The sequence below is a fragment of the Callospermophilus lateralis genome, chromosome Y, assembly GCF_048772815.1.
Source record: "Callospermophilus lateralis isolate mCalLat2 chromosome Y, mCalLat2.hap1, whole genome shotgun sequence".
NCBI classification, from domain to species: Eukaryota; Metazoa; Chordata; class Mammalia; order Rodentia; family Sciuridae; genus Callospermophilus; species Callospermophilus lateralis.
The window spans coordinates 11,412,886-11,432,293 of NC_135326.1; the positions used below are offsets into that span (position 1 = coordinate 11,412,886).

General features: G+C 42.8%; 1 protein-coding gene across 1 annotated transcript; it reads right to left on the minus strand.

The window, feature by feature from the left end:
- Window positions 1-58: 58 nt before the first annotated feature.
- On the minus strand, window positions 59-17,586 carry LOC143639798 (uncharacterized). The gene is given in 7 exon segments (XM_077107859.1): window positions 59-181; window positions 184-1,727; window positions 2,295-2,355; window positions 2,540-2,666; window positions 12,107-13,925; window positions 14,784-14,875; window positions 17,403-17,586. Coding segments are annotated over 5 exon segments (1,815 nt in total). The 5' UTR covers window positions 12,152-13,925; window positions 14,784-14,875; window positions 17,403-17,586; the 3' UTR covers window positions 59-143.
- Between the last annotated feature and the right edge of the window lie 1,822 nt (window positions 17,587-19,408).

The following is a 19,408-nucleotide window of genomic DNA, read 5'->3' on the forward strand; positions in this document are numbered from 1 at the left end:
AGAAAACTTATTACATGTTAATGAGTAAAACCTTATTAACAGAAGACTTTGCCAATTGTTTTCATGAGTATGATTTCTCTGCACTATGGGTTGCCTCATGTAAGTGAAGCTGAGCAGATGTAACAAAGGCTTTTCCACATTGTTTACAACCATAGAGCTTCTCTCCGATATGTGTTCTTCCATGTCTTTGAAGTTCACTGGAACTAGCAAAGGCTTTGCCACACTGCTTACATTCATAGGGCTTCTCCCCAGTATGTGTTCTTCTATGTCTTTGAAGGCTACTGGATGCAGCAAAGGCTTTGCCACACTGCTTACATGCATAAGGCTTCTCTCCAGTATGAATTTTTTTATGTAAGTGAAGGTCAGAGGAACGAGTGAAGGCTTTTCCACACTGCTTACATGCATAAGGCTTCTCCGTAGTATGAATTGTTTTATGTGAGTGAAGGCCAGAGAAATGAGTGAAGGCTTTTCCACACTGCTTACACTCATAGGGCTTCTCTCCAGTATGTGTTCTTCCATGAATCTGAAGGGAAGTGGATCTAGCAAAGGCTTTTCCACACTGCTTACATTCATAGGGCTTCTCCCCAGTATGTGTTCTTCCATGAATCTGAAGGTAACTGGATGTAGAAAAGGCTTTGCCACACTGCTCACATTCATAGAGCTTTTCTCCAGTATGAGATTTTTCATGTTTGGGAAGGTAACTAGAACTAGCAAAGGCTTTTCCACAATGCTTACATTCATAGGGCTTCTCCCCATTATGTGTTCTTTCATGTCTGTGAAGGGTATTGGACCTAGCAAAGGCTTTGCCACACTGATCACAAGCATAAGGCTTCTCTCCAGTATGAATTTTTTTATGTGAGTGAAGGCCAGAGAAATGACTGAAGGCTTTGCCACAGTGCTTACACTCATAGGGCTTCTCTCCAGTATGCGTTCTTCCATGAATCTGAAGGTCAGTGGATCTAGCAAAGGCTTTTCCACACTGCTTACATTCATAGGGCTTTTCTCCAGTATGAGTTATTTCATGTGAGTGAAGGTGACTGGATGTAACAAAGGCTTTCCCACACTGCTTACACTCATAGGGCTTCTCTCCAGTATGAGTTCTTTCATGTATGCGAAGTTCACTGGATCTAGCAAAGGCTTTTCCACAGTGCTTACATTCATAGGGCTTCTCTCCAGTATGTGTTCTCTGATGTATTCTAAGTAAACTGGGATAAGCAAAGTCCTTCCCACATACCTTACGTTTAAAATGTGCATTCCCCGTGTGTGTGATCCTGTGCCTTTGAAGATTTGTGTGTGAAATAAAGGTTTGACCACCTTGTTTACAGTGATAGAGTTTCTCTCCAGAATGAATTCTTTCATGTCTTCTAACTAACGAGGAGAACTGAAAGGCTTTCCCACATACCTCACATTGAAAAGGTTTTCCTCCACTGTGTGTTCTCATGTGTCGTTGAACATCTGTGAGAGAAGATGAGGCTTCACCACATTGCTGATATTCATAGGGTTGCCACCCAGTATGAGTATCTTCATGCCTTTGAATGTCACTTGAACAACTGGAGACTTTCCCACATACTGTACGTTCATAGGGTCCATCTTCTGTTTGTATTAACATTTGTGTGTGAACACTTTTAAGAGAAACCAGGGATTGCCTGTGCTGTTTAAATTCACATGGCTTCTCTTCACATTTCTCAGGCTTGTAGAATTTGTGTTCAGAGTGAGATGTGATGTGCCTATGAAGGAATGAAGGGCATATGAAGTCCTTGGCACACATATAACAACCACATGGACTTACTCTATTAAAATTTTTTTTTGTCCAGTTAAGAACTAGAATCTCATTGAAAGTTTCCCCACACTATCTTCTTGGCTGTTGAGGTTTACCACATGGCTTCTTTGAAGAATGACTAGCACATTATCAATACTTGATTCATTCATGATTTTATACTTATTTATGGGTCCTAGGCTTACATTACTACCAACATCAGGTAAAGGCTAGGTTTCCTGATGTGTTCAAATTGCCTGAAAATCAAGATATCCAAAGGAAATAATCCTTTGCAATGCAGCTTCCCTATGGTAATTATCCAAATAGTGATATTCACATGCAATTTCCTATACTTTTGGCATGCCAAGTACTTGGAAAAGACTGAATATCTGTTACAGTTAAGTATACATTTCTAGTAAAAAAAATCTTATAAGAATAAATACATTTCAAATTATGCATACTTCTTGGGTTGGTCTGTTTTAAAAATTATATGACTTTCTCACATTCCCTCAAGAACTCCTCTTGTGGGTACAATTACCTTAGAATAATCTCAGAATTTTTGATCTCATCTTCAATGTCTTTTTCATACCATTTGTTTTCTGAAATGAGAAACCAGAACAATCTTTAGGAATTTTTAGGAGACAGAAATGCTTTGCCAAACTTGTAGGTGCCTTTTATGCTGCAATAATTCAACAATGGATTCCCTTTACATGTTCTATATAAATGACCAAAATAAACATGAGTTCTCTATTAGATTAATTTAAAATAAAACATCATTATTACCTATAGAAGCCAGGTTTCTGAGGACTTCCAGCATCACATCTCTGTAAAGGTTCCTCTGGGAAGGATCCAGCAATGCCCACTCCTCCTGGGTGAAGTTCACAGCCACATCCTCAAAGGTCACTGAGATCTAAAATATCCCACAAATGTTTACTGGAGGTCAGGACAGATTGACAGCAGAAGAAATATGTACTCAATATGCTTGATGTTCACATGATTCTATGAATTTCTGATTAATTCCATGATTTGGTCCAACAAAACTTTTCTGCACTCAATTCCTCACAAACATTTTAACAGTAGAATTGGGCCACTCAGAAGGCAAGCAATTTAGTGATTTTCTCCCTACCATTGGTGAGTTCACAGGAAGTAACACAGGATCCTGGGTCACTTTGTTGGCTACACCTCTATTACATGTCCTAACAACCTTCTCGGAAGTTGAGAGCTAATATTAGCACCCTCGAGAGTACTTACCCTGAGGAAAGAAAGCTGACTGAGTAGGACATTGTTGCAATCACAGAACTCAGCAACTGAGAGAGATTCTACCAACCACAGTGGGTCAGTGTGCCTACACAGTTAATATAGACAACACTGCATTCACTGATCTCTTGATTCTTTCTGAAAGTCTATTGTTCCTTCTTTAAGGAAATGCCTAGAACAGTCCCCACCCATGACTTCTGAGCATTGATCACAAAGAAGCTTCCCCTACAGACAACATTTAGACAACTTGACACTCAGGTTGCCAGAATTTGTGAACTAGGGATTCATGTTGTGGGATTACAAGAAGAGAACAACTAGAAGTTTGCAGGTACATTTCTCCATTAAAAAATTAATAAAATAGTAAACATGCACAATGATTAATAAACACAAAAATTTGATGATTTCTCAAGGTTACTGTCAAAGCAGAATTAGGTAAGTTGAAAGATGGAACATGTCTTACATATAACTCAATGACCCAAAGATGTCACCTTGTCCAAACAAAAACCTTGCAAAGTTTTGTAAGTCTCAAAACAGTTTTCTTATTGAAAAGCAGACATGAATTTCTAAATCTCATAGCAACAACGAATGTACAAGAATTGTCAATAACCTACTGAAAAGCAATCACTTCACTACCATAAGGTCATGTTCCACATAGACATGTTCCACTCAAGGGCAGTTTGGTCAAGAGTAGGCCACATGTGCACTGGTGTCTGTTGTGAAAGAGTTTCCTCCTGCCTGTAATGATGGTGGTGCAAACAAACCTAAGACAGAAGCATTTATAGGGTGTGATAAAGAAGCAGGGTTGCAACCCAGAATCCTCACCTATCTAATACAGTTTGGGTGTGAAACACGCCACTTCATGTACGATCATAACAATACTATGATGTCTGCCCCGTGATGGAACAGCCAAAAATATCACCTGCCAGAAGGTGCCCCTGCCACTGACACACAACCATTCTCAAGGACTTAAAACATGTGATCTCCTGAGCAGCACAGTATCAGCAGAGGTGAGTAACAGACCATGAGGAAGGCTTCAGTGGGCTGGCCTTCACAGCATGGAAAGATGAGTGAGAGCAGGTGTCTTGGATACAGATCACAATGATGGTCTAGGCAAACTCGAATCTGGTGGCAAAGGCACTAATTCCGTAGTCAAAAATCCATTTATTATACATTCAAATATGAAATACTAAAACACTTTTAATGAACTGACAAAAAAATCCATTATATTTATTTGTGGTCAGAAACATTTAGAAAGTAAATAAGCAGGGACTGACCATAGGGCACTTAATGACTGAGCCACATCCCCAGTACATATGCCATTTTGACACAGCACTCAAAAACTTCCTCAGGGCCTTGTGAGAGGCTGAGGGTAGCATTTAAATTTATGATTCTTCTGCCTCATCCTCCAAGGCTGCTAGGAACACAATCATGCACCATTGCACCTGTGGAAATTTAGTTTTGTAGAAGAACATGTTATATGATTCCCTAGTGATAAGAAGAAAAACAATTCAACACTCATAGCAAAATGACACAATGGGGAGCCTGGAACCATCTCACTCCGGCCATGAAATAGAACAAAAGTGGAAACACAATCCAAACCATCAGAACAACAATGTCATCATGCCCCAAAGCCCTGAAAGGTTCACATCAGCTCCATGAAGCAGTCATAAAGAAGAGTGCAGTACAGCAGCCATGGTTTAACATTCACGATCCCTTCAGCCTGACCCTATCTGATGCTGGACACTGGCCTGACATCTCAGTGTGAGGGCCTGGTCACTGACAACAGACTACACACATCTTCTTCAGTTTGGGGCAATTTACACTAAAATCACCATGGAAATATCTTCTTTATTTTTTTAAATTTATTTATTAGTTTTTCAGCGGACACAACATCTTTGTTTGTATGTGGTGCTGAGGATCGAACCCGGGCCGCACGCATGCCAGGCGAGCACGCTACCGCTTGAGCCACATCCCAGTCCCAGAATTATCTTCTTTAAAATATTTTGTTTTTTAATTGTAATTGAATTCAATATCTTTATTTATTCATTTATTTATTTTTTAATGTGGTACTGAGGATTGAACCCATGGCCTCACATGTACTAGGTGAGTGTTCTACTACTGAGCCACAACTCCAGCTCAACCATGGAAATATATTAATGCCTAAGACCAAATCTCACTCTTCTACATCAGAAGTAATCACTGTAAAAAATCAGCAGAAATTCCTTAAAAGGATTTAAGTAAACAAACAGCCTGCATCTAGCAAGAAAGCAAACTATTGTCTACCGGCTCAACCATCACCTAAAATTTGACAAAGAAATTTTCAGAGAGTTTCTTTTAGAAATCAGGTCTCAATAATACCCAGGTTCAGAAACCTGAGGCAGGAGGCTTGCAAGTTCAGTGCCAGCCTTAGCAACTTAATTAGGCCCTAATCAAGTTGGCAAAATCCTGAATAAAAGTTAACAAAAATAAAAGTTAAGGAGGAAGGTTCTGGGGATTTGATTTAGTGGTGAAGCACCTGAGGTTTCACTCCACAGTATGCTCCCCCAAATAAAACCACCGAGATATTCTGAGAAAAGAAGGAAGTTCACACAGACCAGGAGGAAACATTAAAAAGAGGACCATGACCCACATGCTCAGCACTGGTTGCTCTCTCTAGGTGGGGATCTGCAGAGCAAAGGCACAGCAGAGTTTTAAATAGCACCACTGTGTGTTAAAGCACAGGCTCCAGCACAATTACTCACAAAAACCAGACAAGTGAGATTTTGCTGTTTCTACTGTTCTTTTATAGTTTTGGGTGTAGAAAGAAATGAGGCCAAGGGACACTGAGATCTGGTAGCAATAATTGATTGTGACACCATAGACCCCTCCCCCCCCAAAAAAAAATTCCTAAAGCCTGAGGCCTGAGCACAGCTGGGCTTTTACTTTTACACATAAACAAGTTTTGAGGACATTAAAAAGGAAATTGGGGCAATATATTGGAGAGTGAAGTTTTTATTTCTTATATGGAAACAAGCTTGTCAATGGCCTAAAGACTCATACACATTAGGGACTTTTACTACGCTCAACCTGAAGAGGGATTGTTCTTTCTCTGCTATTTTGTTGGCTGCTTCTACTACTGCATTACAGCTACCTGCAGCTGTGGCCAGCCCTCATGGTGAAATGTCAGAGAGCACAGCTGCTGGGTATCAGTCTCCAAATTCACAGCCTGTCAGCTCTGAAACTCCTAAAGTTTCCATTCTTTCAGATGACCCTACCATTCAGGGAAATCTTTCAAAGGAACTGAACACAAAATAATTCACTAAAAATAGCTCAGACACCTAGTCTCTAAGCAAAGGCATGAAGCCTTCAACAAACAGGAACCATAGTATAGGAGAAAAGGAAAAACATATTTTCTGTTTTTAATTTTTTTTTTAGTTGTTGATGGAACTTCTTTCAGTTGTATGTGGTGTTGAGAATCAAACCCAGTGCCTCATGCATGCTAGGCAAGCACTCTACCACTGAGCCACAACCCCATCCCCAAGAAATAAATTTCATTCACTTTTAAAAAATGTACAAAGAATACTGAGGAACAGGAAAACTTAACTCATGAATGGAAAAATACCAGACGTGAGATTGACCGTGCCTGAGTAAGATAAGACTCCAGAATCCCTGGGATTAATGTTTTTCTATTCACTTATTTTTTTCTTTATTTATATTTTGTACCAAGGATTGAACCAAAGGGTGCATAACAAATAAGCCACATTCACTGCCCTATTTTATTCTTAATTATTTCTATTTTGAGAGAGAATTTCTCTAAGTGGCTCAGTGCCTAACTTGTTGAGCCTACCTTTGAACTTCTGATCCTCCTGCCTAAGAGTCCTGAGCTGCTTGGATTAAAGGGATGTGCCACTGTGGTGGCTCTAGGCTAAACTTTCAAGTAACTGTCTTGAATTGCTAGTATGCATGCACCTGAAACAAAGTCAAAATACACCAGGCAGAGACATACAAAACTTCCCAGGACAATGAAGAATACATGGCTACATTGGGAGACATCACCACAACTCTGTTGGGTCTGTGACCCCTGGCCATTAGTCAACAGTGAAACACACAGCCTCCTCAGGATCATAGTACGACTCCCCAGAAAAGGCCACATTCTGAGCCATAAACTTCACCTCAACAAGTGTGCAATGCCAGTGAAATCCCAAGTAGGCTCAAAGAACATGGGAGTTAAAGCAGAAATCAGATCAGAAGCAGCTGGAAAACCTCTAAGCAATGGGAGATGCAACAAAGGGCTCTAAACAGACATAGGAAGACGAGGTTACTCAAGGGTAAATTTGATCATGTTTAGAAAAATGAAATTAAAAAGTCCAACATGGAAAACAGCAGAGATGGAGCACTGGGGGTATCTACACTATCCAAAGCACATATTAGAAAAGAAGAGATAAAAGCAATCATTGACCCAATACTTAAGGAAAGCAAAGAAAAAAGAGCAAGGTAAGGGTAAATTAAGCACAGGCAGGTAAGAGGTGGTGTTGGTGAAACAACAATCAAGAAATCAGCAGGGGCTGGTGCTGGAGCTCAGCTGTAGCACACTCTCCCTGCATGTGTGAGGTACTGGGTTCAATTCTCAGCACTACATATAAATAAATAAAGATCTATGAACAATTTTTTTAAATTAAGAAAAAAATATAGGAAAAAAAAAAAAAAGAAATCAGCAGTCAGCAAAACCAAGTTCTTCCTGAACATCAGCATCACTGACAAACTAATATGTGGCTAAGGAAACAGAGGACAGGAGTGAGGTTATGGCTCAGTGTAGAGAGCTTGCCTAGCACCAGTTACACACTGGGTTCATTCCTTGTCAACACATAAAAGTAAATAAATTAAAACAAAGCTATGAGAAATAAAATAACATAAACAATTAAGAAAACTGAGGACACAGAATCTATCCATTAGAATTAAAAGACCCACCATTACCATCCATGGGCTCTTCAACAATATCATGAACATGCACTTGACACAAATTGATAACTTAGAGGAAGTGGCCCAATAATTTCAGAAAGACCATCTCCTACAACATACACAGAAGGACAAATACACAAAACACATGGGCCTGTGCCTAGAGAAGAAACTGACTCAATAACTCATTACCATCAAAAAAGTGAAATGTAGGACTTTTAGACATCCTACAGGCTGCTACCAGACACTCCAGAACTGCCACCAATTTTCTACATTTCTTTTGAGAATGCAGAAGCAGAGAAAACACCTTCTAATTTCTTTGGAGGCATACGTTACATTACTATCAAAATCAACTTGATAGGAGCTAGGGATGTGGCTCAAGCGGTAGTGCGCTCGCCTGGCATGCGTGAGGCCCGGGTTCGATCCTCAGCTCCACTTACAAACAAAGATGTTGTGTCCGCCAAAAACTAAAAAAAAATAAAATAAATATTAAAAATTCTCTCACCTTTTTTTTTAAAAAAATTAACTTGATAAAATGAGGAAGCTATGAATTACTCTCATGATCATAAATGCAAAATACCTCTACAAACATTACTTAACTGAACCAAAAATAATTAAAAAGAATTGCATGCCAAGTCCAAGATGTTGAAAAGAGTTGAGACTATGAGCTAGCGAGAAGGGGTGTATTATACTATGTGATGGTTCATGTGAATTTTCACCTTGATGGGATTAAGAGAGACTGATGATTGATGGGCTTCTGGGTTTGGCCATGAGGCTGTGTCTAGAAGTGAATGACATGTGGGATAGCAAACTGGAAAACCTCCATATGTGTGGGTAACATCATCAAATAGGATGGTGGTTTGCATGAAATAAAAGTTGCAACAACATGGAGCAGCTGCAGATGCAAGCTCAATTCTACACAGATGGGTTTTCCACTGCTGCTGTGACTGCCTGAGGATATCAGACTTTTCCTTCTTCACTCTTCCAAAGCTGATCTGCCAGTGATTCTCCAGGGAGTTTCCAGAAGCATTGGATCTCACACTAGGGTAGCACCATTGATCTCTCTTGTTCAGAGGCTTCAGCACCTTGGGCTGCACAACTACTACTTATCCAGCTCCCCAGCCAGCAGACGGCCATGGAAAACTCTCCAGCTTCTGGTCACCTAGGACAATCCAATAAATCTCCTTTTTGTATTCATTCTTCTTGTTAATTCTGTTCCAATGGAGAACCCTGACTAATGTACTATATAAGACTATAATCACTATGAAAAATAAATTTAATAAAAAAGTGAATCAACTACCACACCATGGAAGATTCACAAATATATACATAAGAAACAATATTACATACTGAATACCTTTTCCATAATAATGCAAGAGTAAAGGTGTTAGGGTCTGTAAACAAGTCAAGATGGTGCTTGGCATTTTGCCAGGGGAAGTGGTTTATGAAGTAATGCCAGTGAGCCTTTAAGTGTGGAGATTCCTTATTGGTTGACTGCTGTATCTAGTTTATGTTAATTAAGATAAGCTGTGTGTAATGTATATATACCCCTCCGGTCCTACAATAAATGGCTCCCACTCCTGCTGTATCAACCTACACAAGTTGATCGTCACCCCCCGGTTATTTTGCTGCAGCTGGGCTGCACCAGATGGTGGCCCGTACGGGGAGCCCTGGGACACTCAGGGGTGATGAAAAAAAAAGCTGCCCGTCCATAAAAAGATAGGACGGGAGCAAATCTGCTCATCCCTAAGCAGACAGGGCGAAAGAAAGAATGACCATTTTAAGAAGATGGAGAGGATTAATACAGCATGTTTGTGTCTTGTTTTGTCTCAGTGTATTGTATTGTCTTTATGATGAAAATATGGAAGGGGTATTAAGTAAATTGCTAAGAGAAGGAAACACCCCAGTGGAACCAAGAATAGTTAGGGCATGTGTTGATGGAAGTCCAGGAACTCTAATCAGAAAGAAAAAGAAAGTTAAGAAGAAGGGCTGGGGATGTGGCTCAAGCGGTAGCGCACTCGCCTGGCGTGCGTGCGGCCCGGGTTCGATCCTCAGCACCACATACAAACAAAGATGTTGTGTCTACCAAATACTAAAAAATAAAAAAATATTAAAAAAAAAAAGAAAGTTAAGAAGAAGAAGGATTATCAGGAAAAAAGTTGCAACAAAAGGCTATTACTGAATACTTTTATTTACCGGAGGGTACATAAAGGCTGTCACATGCACGAGCCAGTCATGGCGCAGAAAGGACTTTCCAAGCAGCGGCAGCTGGCTCTTCCCCACCCTCCAGCCCAGGGAGCAGGACACCACTGCGAGAGCCCAAATCCAAACCTGACCAGAGGCACAGTCTCGCAGGCTCTTGCTCGCTGTGCCCAATGGCAGTTTGAGTCCAGAACACTCCCCGGACTCTCCCCGGGGCCATCTGGGGCTGCCTGGGACACTGCAGCCAGAAGACAGCCCGGGTCCCTGAAGTTTGATCATTTCCAAGGCCAGTAACTACAATGGTTCTCCCACACCTGGAAGCTAATGAGTAATGAGCACTATTAAGGCCTATTTCAAATGTAAAAAACCCTGAGATAATGTACTAAATTGTTCAGAAGGGTGTTTTCTTAGTGCCTGCTAGAATACTACAGGATTTTCTTTAGCCATCTGGAGTTCCTGCCTTTGTCCCAGTGCCAGTGAAGACGAAGGTGGAAGAATTTCCAGTGTTACTGAGACTTCGGATCAAGCTAGCTGCCTGCAGAACTTACCTGGACTGTGATTTAAGCTAGCTGCCTGCAGAACTTACCTGGACTGTGAGTTAATCTATTGAGACACTGCTTTACCTGGATTGAGACAACAAACTGTAATCTACAACAAACTGTAACTCAGTATCTTTGCTAACAGTGTTATTGCTGGTATAATTTTTTCAAAGGGCTTCTTGCATGGAGCCATCAATTGGCTTGGTATTGTGGCATGTTGTATCCTCCCCTTCTGCTTGTAGCAGACTATTTATGGTGTTTGTGTAAAAACCACTATGGTTGTTATTTAAATTAAACAAAAGGGGGAAATGTTAGGATCTGTAAACAAGTCAAGAGGGCGCCTGGCATTTTGCCAGGGGGAGTGGTTTATGAAGTAACGCCAGCGAGCCATTAAGTGTGGAGATTCCTTATTGGTTGACTGCTGTATCTAGTTTATGTTAATTAAGATAAGCTGTGTGGAATGTATATATACCCCTCCGGTCCTACAATAAATGGCTCCCACTCCTGCTGTATCAACCTACACAAGTTGTTCATCACCCCCCGGTTATCTTGCTGCAGCCAGACTGTGGCATAAAGGAAAGAGGAAGAGTTATATATACAAATTTCAAAACTATGAAGAAAAGCAAGGAAACTGATTTTCAATACTGTTTCCACTTTGAGAGAAATGGGTGACTTATCTTTAAAAGTCATTATAACTCCTGGTGTGGTGGTGTGCACTTCAGATTTTAGGAGACTGAACTTCCCCAAGATCTACTCTCTCTGAAAAAACCCTGAGCATTTTAGTAAATTTTGTGAAATCCAGGACCAGGAGTGCTGTACTTCTTGGTGAACTTAACAGAAACTACGCCTAAAAATGGAAATAGTGGACCATATCTAAGATCAGTGAAAATCTTGTAGAGATCACAGTGAGTATGAATATAGTATTATGTAACTGCTAAATTTCATAAGCTAATAGTCTAGCTGCCAGCGTGGTGGCACAAAGATGAGGCATATTTTTTTAATACTTGTGATTGAACCCAGAGGCAGTTGACCACTGAACCACATCCCCAATCTTTGAAGTCTCATCAAGTTGCATAGGGTCTCCCTAAGTTGGTAAAGATGTCCTCAAACTTTAAACCTTCCTGCCTCAACATCTGGAGCACCAAAAGGTACAGGGGTGCACCACTGAATGTTGCTGCAAATTAGAATATTTAACAAATGAAAATGTAAGTAGACTTTCTAAAATCCCCTCTGTCTTCTCTTTTTCATAATATTTCACCATATTTGGTTTTTAATAAATAAACTTGGGCTTCAGATAATAAGCAGATCATTTCAAAGTGATAAAGACAAAATGGCTGGTGCTGAGGAAGCAAACCTAATAGGCTCAAGAAGTACGGAAGGTCCCTGCCAGCCGGGACATCCTCACACCTGGACATACCCACTGAAGCACTGTATGATCACTCTCCCAAGAGACCTGGACCATGACTCCAGCTTATGAGGCTTTTCGGGTTTTCACAGCACTGCACTGGGGTGGCTCGTCCTTAGGCTCTGGGATAGTTTTTGTTCTTTCACACTGTGAGAGATTGCAAGGGTCAGGAATCACTGGTGACCTGGCCCCTCAGCACCAGCATCCACAGGCTGACTGCACACCTGTCTCCAAGGAATGGGAACAGGGCTTGGGAAAAATAAGTCCCAAGAAGTTAGTTGTCTAGATGACACTTGTTCTAGAACATTCCTTAGCCCCAAGACTTCCAGCTGATCCCCCAAAGGCTGTACTTTACACCTTAGACTGCCCTCTAAGAGGAGCTGACCAAGTGCCTAAAATTCCTTGAACGATGCAGGATACATGATACCTGTGGGCACATTGTGGCAGGCCCAGGAAACACTAGTGATTGAGAACATAGGACTCTGTGAGGTGTCCAAAGGAAACTTGCCTGAGAAAATCGGATATGGTGCTTATTCCTAAGAAAGATAAAAGGAGAAGCAAAGAATTTTTGCAGGTATGAACTGAAATTCTCTATGAACTTGCTCTATATCAATGGAACTTCAGACCACTTGACTTTGGGGAACTAAACCACCATGAAGGCAGTAAGACAGGGTTCTGGATGAATGGCAAAAATTATCTTGGGCTATCGTAAGCCCTTTAAAAGCCAATTACCTCAATTTCTGTGTTAGTTCAAAATTCTCAGAACAAATAAACTTCTCAGTATATATTACCAACCTTATTTGACATATAAGCACCATCTTCCAAAGCTAACAATGTAATAACAGACCTAAAGAAGAAATCCCCCAACCCTTTTTACTGTAGTCACCGATCTGATGATCCTACCAATGCAACTGGTTAATGTATTCTTACATAACTTTCTTCACAAATGTTCTTCTCGGCTATGCACACTGGAGCACAACTACAAAACCAGCAGGTTGAGAAACTGAGTCAGGAGGACTGCTAAATTCAAAGCCAGCCTCAGTAACTTAGTGAGGCCCTAAAGACAATCAGGCCTCAAAATAAAATATAAAAAGGGCTGTGGATATGGCTCACTAGTTAATTACCCCTGGGTTCAATCCTTGGTATTAAAAAAAAAAATAAAAAATGTAATTTCTTCCAGAGTGGAACACATACATCATTCAGGATAAGTTAAATGAACATCCTCATGTTCCTGAGGATGGTCATTAATATTTGAGTCAAAATAAACTATATTCTTCAGGTATGGTGGCCAGAGCCTTTAATTCCAACAGAATTGAGAAGCTGAGGCAGGAGGATCACATGTTCCAGGTGAGGCTAGACAACATAGCCAGATCCTGTCTGAAAATAAAGTTTAAAAGGGCTGGGGGTGAAGGACAGTATAATAAATCAAGCATCATTATCCTATGTGCGTATATGACTAAATGACCATTATGTACAACCACAAAAAGGAGAAGTTAAACTCTGTTTATGTATAATGTGTCAAAATGTTTTTACTGCCATGTACAAGTAATGAAAACCAAGTAAAACAAATAAATAACTTCTGCAAAAACTAACAAACAAAAAAGGGCTGGGGATGTAGACCAAGATTCAATATCCCTTATAAGAGGTGCCTTATTTCATTAAAGCAGCTATTTTACCCAAACACAGGATGTGTCAAGTGATTATTCTTTCCCCTCAAGTATGATATTCAGAACAGAAAACAAATGCTTTCAAAAGTGTTATTCTTGCCAGGGATAGGGGCACAGGCCTGCAATGCCAGGGACACAGGCGACTGAGCCAGGAGGATCACAACCTGGAAGTGAACATACAAAACAACTGAGATAGAATCACACTTTAAAAAAATAAATAAATAAAAAATAAGGGAGGGGGTGTGCCTGAGGATTTCACTGATAAAGCTTCTCTAGTTTTGATCCCCAACATAAAAACAATATATTCCTTGCAATACTTCACTAGAGAGAAAGTGAAAATTAATAGACTGTGTCCATTGGAAACACAGGAGGAAGACCAGATATTTGAGAAGGATGGGAAGAGAAGAGGAAGATGGCATTTTAGAACGCAGCAGGCAATTGCAAATGAAGGACCTACAGCAGCCTATGGAGAAACTAAACTGGAGGAAGAAAAGTAGATTTGCCATCCTGCTTCCTACACATTTGGAAGAGAGGGTGTGGGCCACCAGCAGGGAGAGGAGGGGAAGCCAGGGACCTGAGGCACCCATTCAAAAATGGAAGCCAAGGGACAGGGACAGGGCTCAAGGTCACCTGCCAGTGGGAACTGGGCCTCATGCTCTGCAGCTGACCTCAGGGACCAGCCCAGAGAGCAGAAGCCCAGGGCCATCCACCATGAAGGACTAGACTGCACCCTCTGCACCAACCTAGGGCACCCAACACCCAGCTCACCCCGAGGGACCAGTGGACAGAGGTAGGGCACCCAACATCCAGCTCACCCCGCAGGACCAGTGGACAGAGGCTCAGGATCAGCTGCCAGCGAGGTGACTTTAAGGATCTACCATCCAGCCCAACCCCCAGGACCAGGGGACAGAGACCCAGGGCAACCTCCAGAGGCAACTCCGCCAGGCTCTGCAGCTCACCCAATTGTGGGAAACCCAAGGTAGGTGCTGACCACGTACCTTCAGCCCTCGTCACAAACTCACCATTTTTGTCTTCCTTGGGGACCTGGTGTTCTCTTGAGGAAACTCCAGACACCAGAGATCTCGGGGACACTGGCTGCTCAGAATCACCTAGGCTTTTTGAGCAGAGCACATGGGGCCCGGAAAGGAAAGAGCCGAGTTGGTGAGGACAGTTCCACCCCAGCATCCCTAATGGGCCACCTCCAGGAACATCTCTGCCGTGTGACTGACAGCTAAGGTTATCCAATCACTAACTAAAATTGCCTAGAGTGACAGTTCTTTTCAGGTGACAAGTCTTGGCTGGGCTGGAAAAAATTCCAAGTTAGAAGCCTTTGCTTGGAACTTGGTAAGGATGGGATTGAGCTATGGCTCGGGGAGACTGCTTTCCCAGCATGGGTGATGCCCTGGGTGTTACCCTCACCACGGAAACAAACAACAATTAACAAAAGAAGTTGCTTGGGGAGCCTGAGGCAGGAGGAGCCCAAGGTTCAGGTCAGGATCTACAGTGTTACCCGTGTTTACTGTGACGGGTCCTTGCTTCCCCAAATGCTGAAGTATAACACCAGAGAAGCACGTGGAGAGTGGAAAGTGGAAGGCTTAATTAAGGAAGAGCAGAAAAGATTCGCCCCCACCCCCCAGGAAGATGGCGACTGGAAAAGAGAAATCCCTGGAAAACCGAGGTCTTCTCCCTTTTATACCTAAGGTGGCCTTTTGTTCTCCCACATTCCTGTTCTTTCTCTTTATTGTGCATGTGATGGGGGATGCAAGTGGAAGGACAAAGGGTAGGTAACTGGTGGACTGATGGGGCAGGGAGCAGAAACCAGGGCAGGAACAGCCTAGGGTGGTTTCATTAGCATCTCCCTGTTTTACTGGGAGCTACTTCATTATCCCTTGTTAGGACCTGCCCAGGGTCATGGGACACTAATATTTCAATTTCTCAGGTGTTTTTCTGGTTTTCCTAGGCTCAGATTAGACTCCATTTTCTTGATGGTTCCTAATAAACCCCATTAACCTAGCTACATAAACTCTTCTCTTTAAATCTGGTTTCTCAAAGAGGGAGATCCTAGCCAGAACAGAGAAACAAAAAGTGGCTTTTATGTGTGTATGTGACAACTTGACTATGGTAACTCCATTTTGTGAACTCAGCCATGACACACAAAAAAGTCATGACTGGGGCAGTTTGTATTCTTTTTTTCATGAAAAGCCCCCAAGAACACAGAATTATCTATGGTGCCGGGCTGGGGATGTGGCTCAAGCGGTAGCGTGCTCGCCTGGCATGCATGCGGCCCGGGTTTGATCCTCAGTACCACATACAAACAAAGATGTTGTGTCCGCCAAATACTAAAAAATAAATATTAAAAATCTCTCTCTCTATCTCTATCTCTCTCTCTCCCCCCCCAACTCTCTTTAAAAAAAAAAAAAAAAAAAAAAAAAAAGAATGATCTATGGTGCCAACTGGAGACTAACTGACTGAAACTTTCAGCCTTGCTTGCACTGCCTGAACTCCCAAACGTCCCTTTTATGGTATTTGTGCTTAAATATGGAGTCAACTGAAGGCACGTGCATCACTTTGACCATCTCATTGTTTCGAGAGCAGAGTGTCTGCCAGGAGCCAGCAATAAAGGCTTAACTGGAATGAGACTGTGTGGTCTGAGAGTTATTTGAGGGTCTCAGTATTACAATGTGAACTTCTGAGTCCCTCCCCTTACATGATGAGTATAAAATTCTGAAACCACCTGAACTTGGGGTTCAGGGGATTGATTGATTGATTACAGCAAAAGCTGGGCCCTCTGAGACTGGCTGCAGCCAGATAAAACTGTTTCTGGCTATCTTCAGTGCCTTGCCTCCTTTGTCCCTACATCATTATTACCCTGTGTGCTTACGTGACTACATGACTGGGGTGACTCTACATCATGGACTATCAGAAAAGGGAGCAGTTATACTCTATTGATGAAGCCCACGATTCCATATCCCTGGGATCTATAAACAACCTCCTTATTCCCTTTAAGGCAGTTATTTGGACCAAACACAAGGAAGTGTTAAGTGATTATTCTTTCCCCTCAAGAATAATATTCACAAATAGAAAAAAATGCTTTCAAAAGTGTTCTTCTTGGCAGGGACAGTGGCACAGGACTGTCATTCCAGATACGTGGGAGGCTGAAGCAGGAGGATCACAAGTTAAGGCTGCGGAAGGAGGGAGGAAAGGAGGGAGGGAGGGAGGGAGGAAGATTCTTTCCAATACTTCACTAGATGAAAAGTGACAATTAGCAGACGGTGTCCATTTGTCCCGAGTGGGAAGAACGAACGTCTGGCTGAGCTGTGAGGTGGAGGGAAGGTGGGTTTTAGAAGGCAGGAGGCGCCTGCAATTTGGAGGACAAACAGCAGCCTCCGGAGGAGCTCCCCTGGGAGGAGGAAGGTGCATTTGTGGCCCTGCTTCCTCCACGTTGGGAAGAGTGGGTCGGGCCACCAGTAGGGAGCAAAGGGGACACCAGGGACCTGAGCCGCCCTTCCAAACCCAGGGAACCAGGGGACAGGGCACAGGGCCACCCTCCAGCGCGGACTCCGATGCCCTCTGCAGCTCACCCGCGCTGGGCCCCAAGGCAGGTGCTGACCGCCTACCTTCAGCTCTAGTCGCAAACTCACCATTTTTGGCTTCCCCGTGGTGACCCGGTGTCCTCTGGAGGAACCTCCGGGTACAGGAGAGCCCCAGGGACACAGGCTGCGCAGAGTCCCCGGATTTCTGGAGCAGAGAACTCAGCCCCGAGAAGGAGGAGCCCAGTCGGTAAGGAAGAAAAGCCCGCGAGATTGCGGAAGCCCGCCCTCCCCCTTCCTCTGCGCACTGATTGGACAGTTCCCCCAGCATCCCGGATGGATGGCCTCCAGGCCCGCCTCTGCATCGTGACTGACAGCTAACGTCATCCAATCACTGGCTGAAATTGGGTAGAGTGACAGATGCTAGGCGGAGCTTTTCAGCTGTGCTGGGAACTAATCCAGGTGGGAAGCCTTGGCTTAGCCTCAGGTACAGAGGTGACGCCTGGCGCTGAGCTAGGCTTCAGCCCTAGAGTGCTTTCTGAGCATGGCGAGGCCCAGGGTTTAACCTCAACACAAAAACAAAGCACAGCTTCTCAGGGAGGCTCAGGCTGGAGGAGCCCAAGGTCAGTGAGACCCTCTCTTAAAATAAAAGGAAAAGGTGGGGGTGTAGCTCAGAGGTCCAGGTCAAGCCCCACTGGGTTTATTCCCCAGTACCTCAAAGAAAAAGAAAGAACTATATAACATATTTTTTTTTTCCACCTGATGCGACCTCAAGCGACTTAGAAAGACACAGTCTTCAAATTTTTGAAACACTGTTTAAAGATATCATATATATATGACCCAAATATAATATCTAAAAATGAAAACAATTTGAAAACTATTTTAGTAATTCTCATCACCTCCTGGCCTCTGTTGCTTTGAGGAGGCAGCCTGAGCTATGAAAGGAAGCAGTTGGGGTTGGCTCTGATGCTCAGGGTTCCATCCCCAGCAGAGAGGGTGGGGGAGGAAGGAAGGCAGTCCTCTAGGGCAGCAATGTGCGGTGGAAATAAAATGGGTGCCTTGTGCTTAGTGTAGATGTTCTACTTCGACTGTTAGGAAGTCTTATGCAGAGACCTGACTCTGGGGATCCCACAGGTCTGGTCAGGTGTTTGCCCCGATATCAAACAGAAAAGGTCATGATGCAAAGCAGGAAAGGAACTTTGACCAGTGCAGCTACACCAGGAAGACAAGGAAACCCTGTCCTTATGCTGTCTTCAGGTGCTGACAAGGACTTTGAGGTTTTACAGAAGGATAATTCTAGGCTGTATGCACAGGGAAAATTGTATCTAGGATTTAGTATTATCTGTAGGATTTAAGCTTCAGGCATCTGTGGTCTTATAACATGTCTGTGAGCTCACACTCACTTGCCCCCTTGACACATGTCACTCTATTGCATGGACTGACCTCACTTTGTCAGGAACAAGTCCCCCTCCAGTGTATTCTTTCCATGTCAAGGTTTTCCAAAAAAGCCACAAGCCCTAGAAAGCAACATACCCCCAGAAGCTGACCCAGTGCTCTCAGCTTCCTGGGTTTCAACTGATAGTCAAACCAGAGAGAAACGAAAATCCTGCTCAGCTTGGCCCATTAACCCTGCATATAAGCCATAAAAAAATGCCACTTGGGGTCCATACTGCCTGTCATGTCTACCCCCTCTTGGAAATTAAGTCCAATTTTATTCTCTGCTCTTAAGTTGGGCTTTGTGAAGTCTTTTACTCCTTCTCACTGGCCCAAGTTCTTTCTACCTAACAATATTGCCCATGGCCAAGGGGGGCTATTGTGTAAGAAGTCATATTCCCACCGGTGTGGAAAAGTGGGCACATAGCTGCCCAGAGCTGAGAATTGAATTCCAGGTGCTTTTATTGTCCCCCATTATAGAGATTGAATTGAGGGCACAGGCACTTTGCCTCTGAGCATCCCTTTTGTTGTGGTTCAAAGAAGGTGGGTGTGAGCATAACTGTAATGGGCCTGAGAGAATAACTCCAGATGGTGACTCCAACCTACTATCAATCAAATGAAGAAATTGACAAATAAGAGGGTTAGGCCAAGCATGGTTGTTCATGCCTGTAATCCCAGAGGCT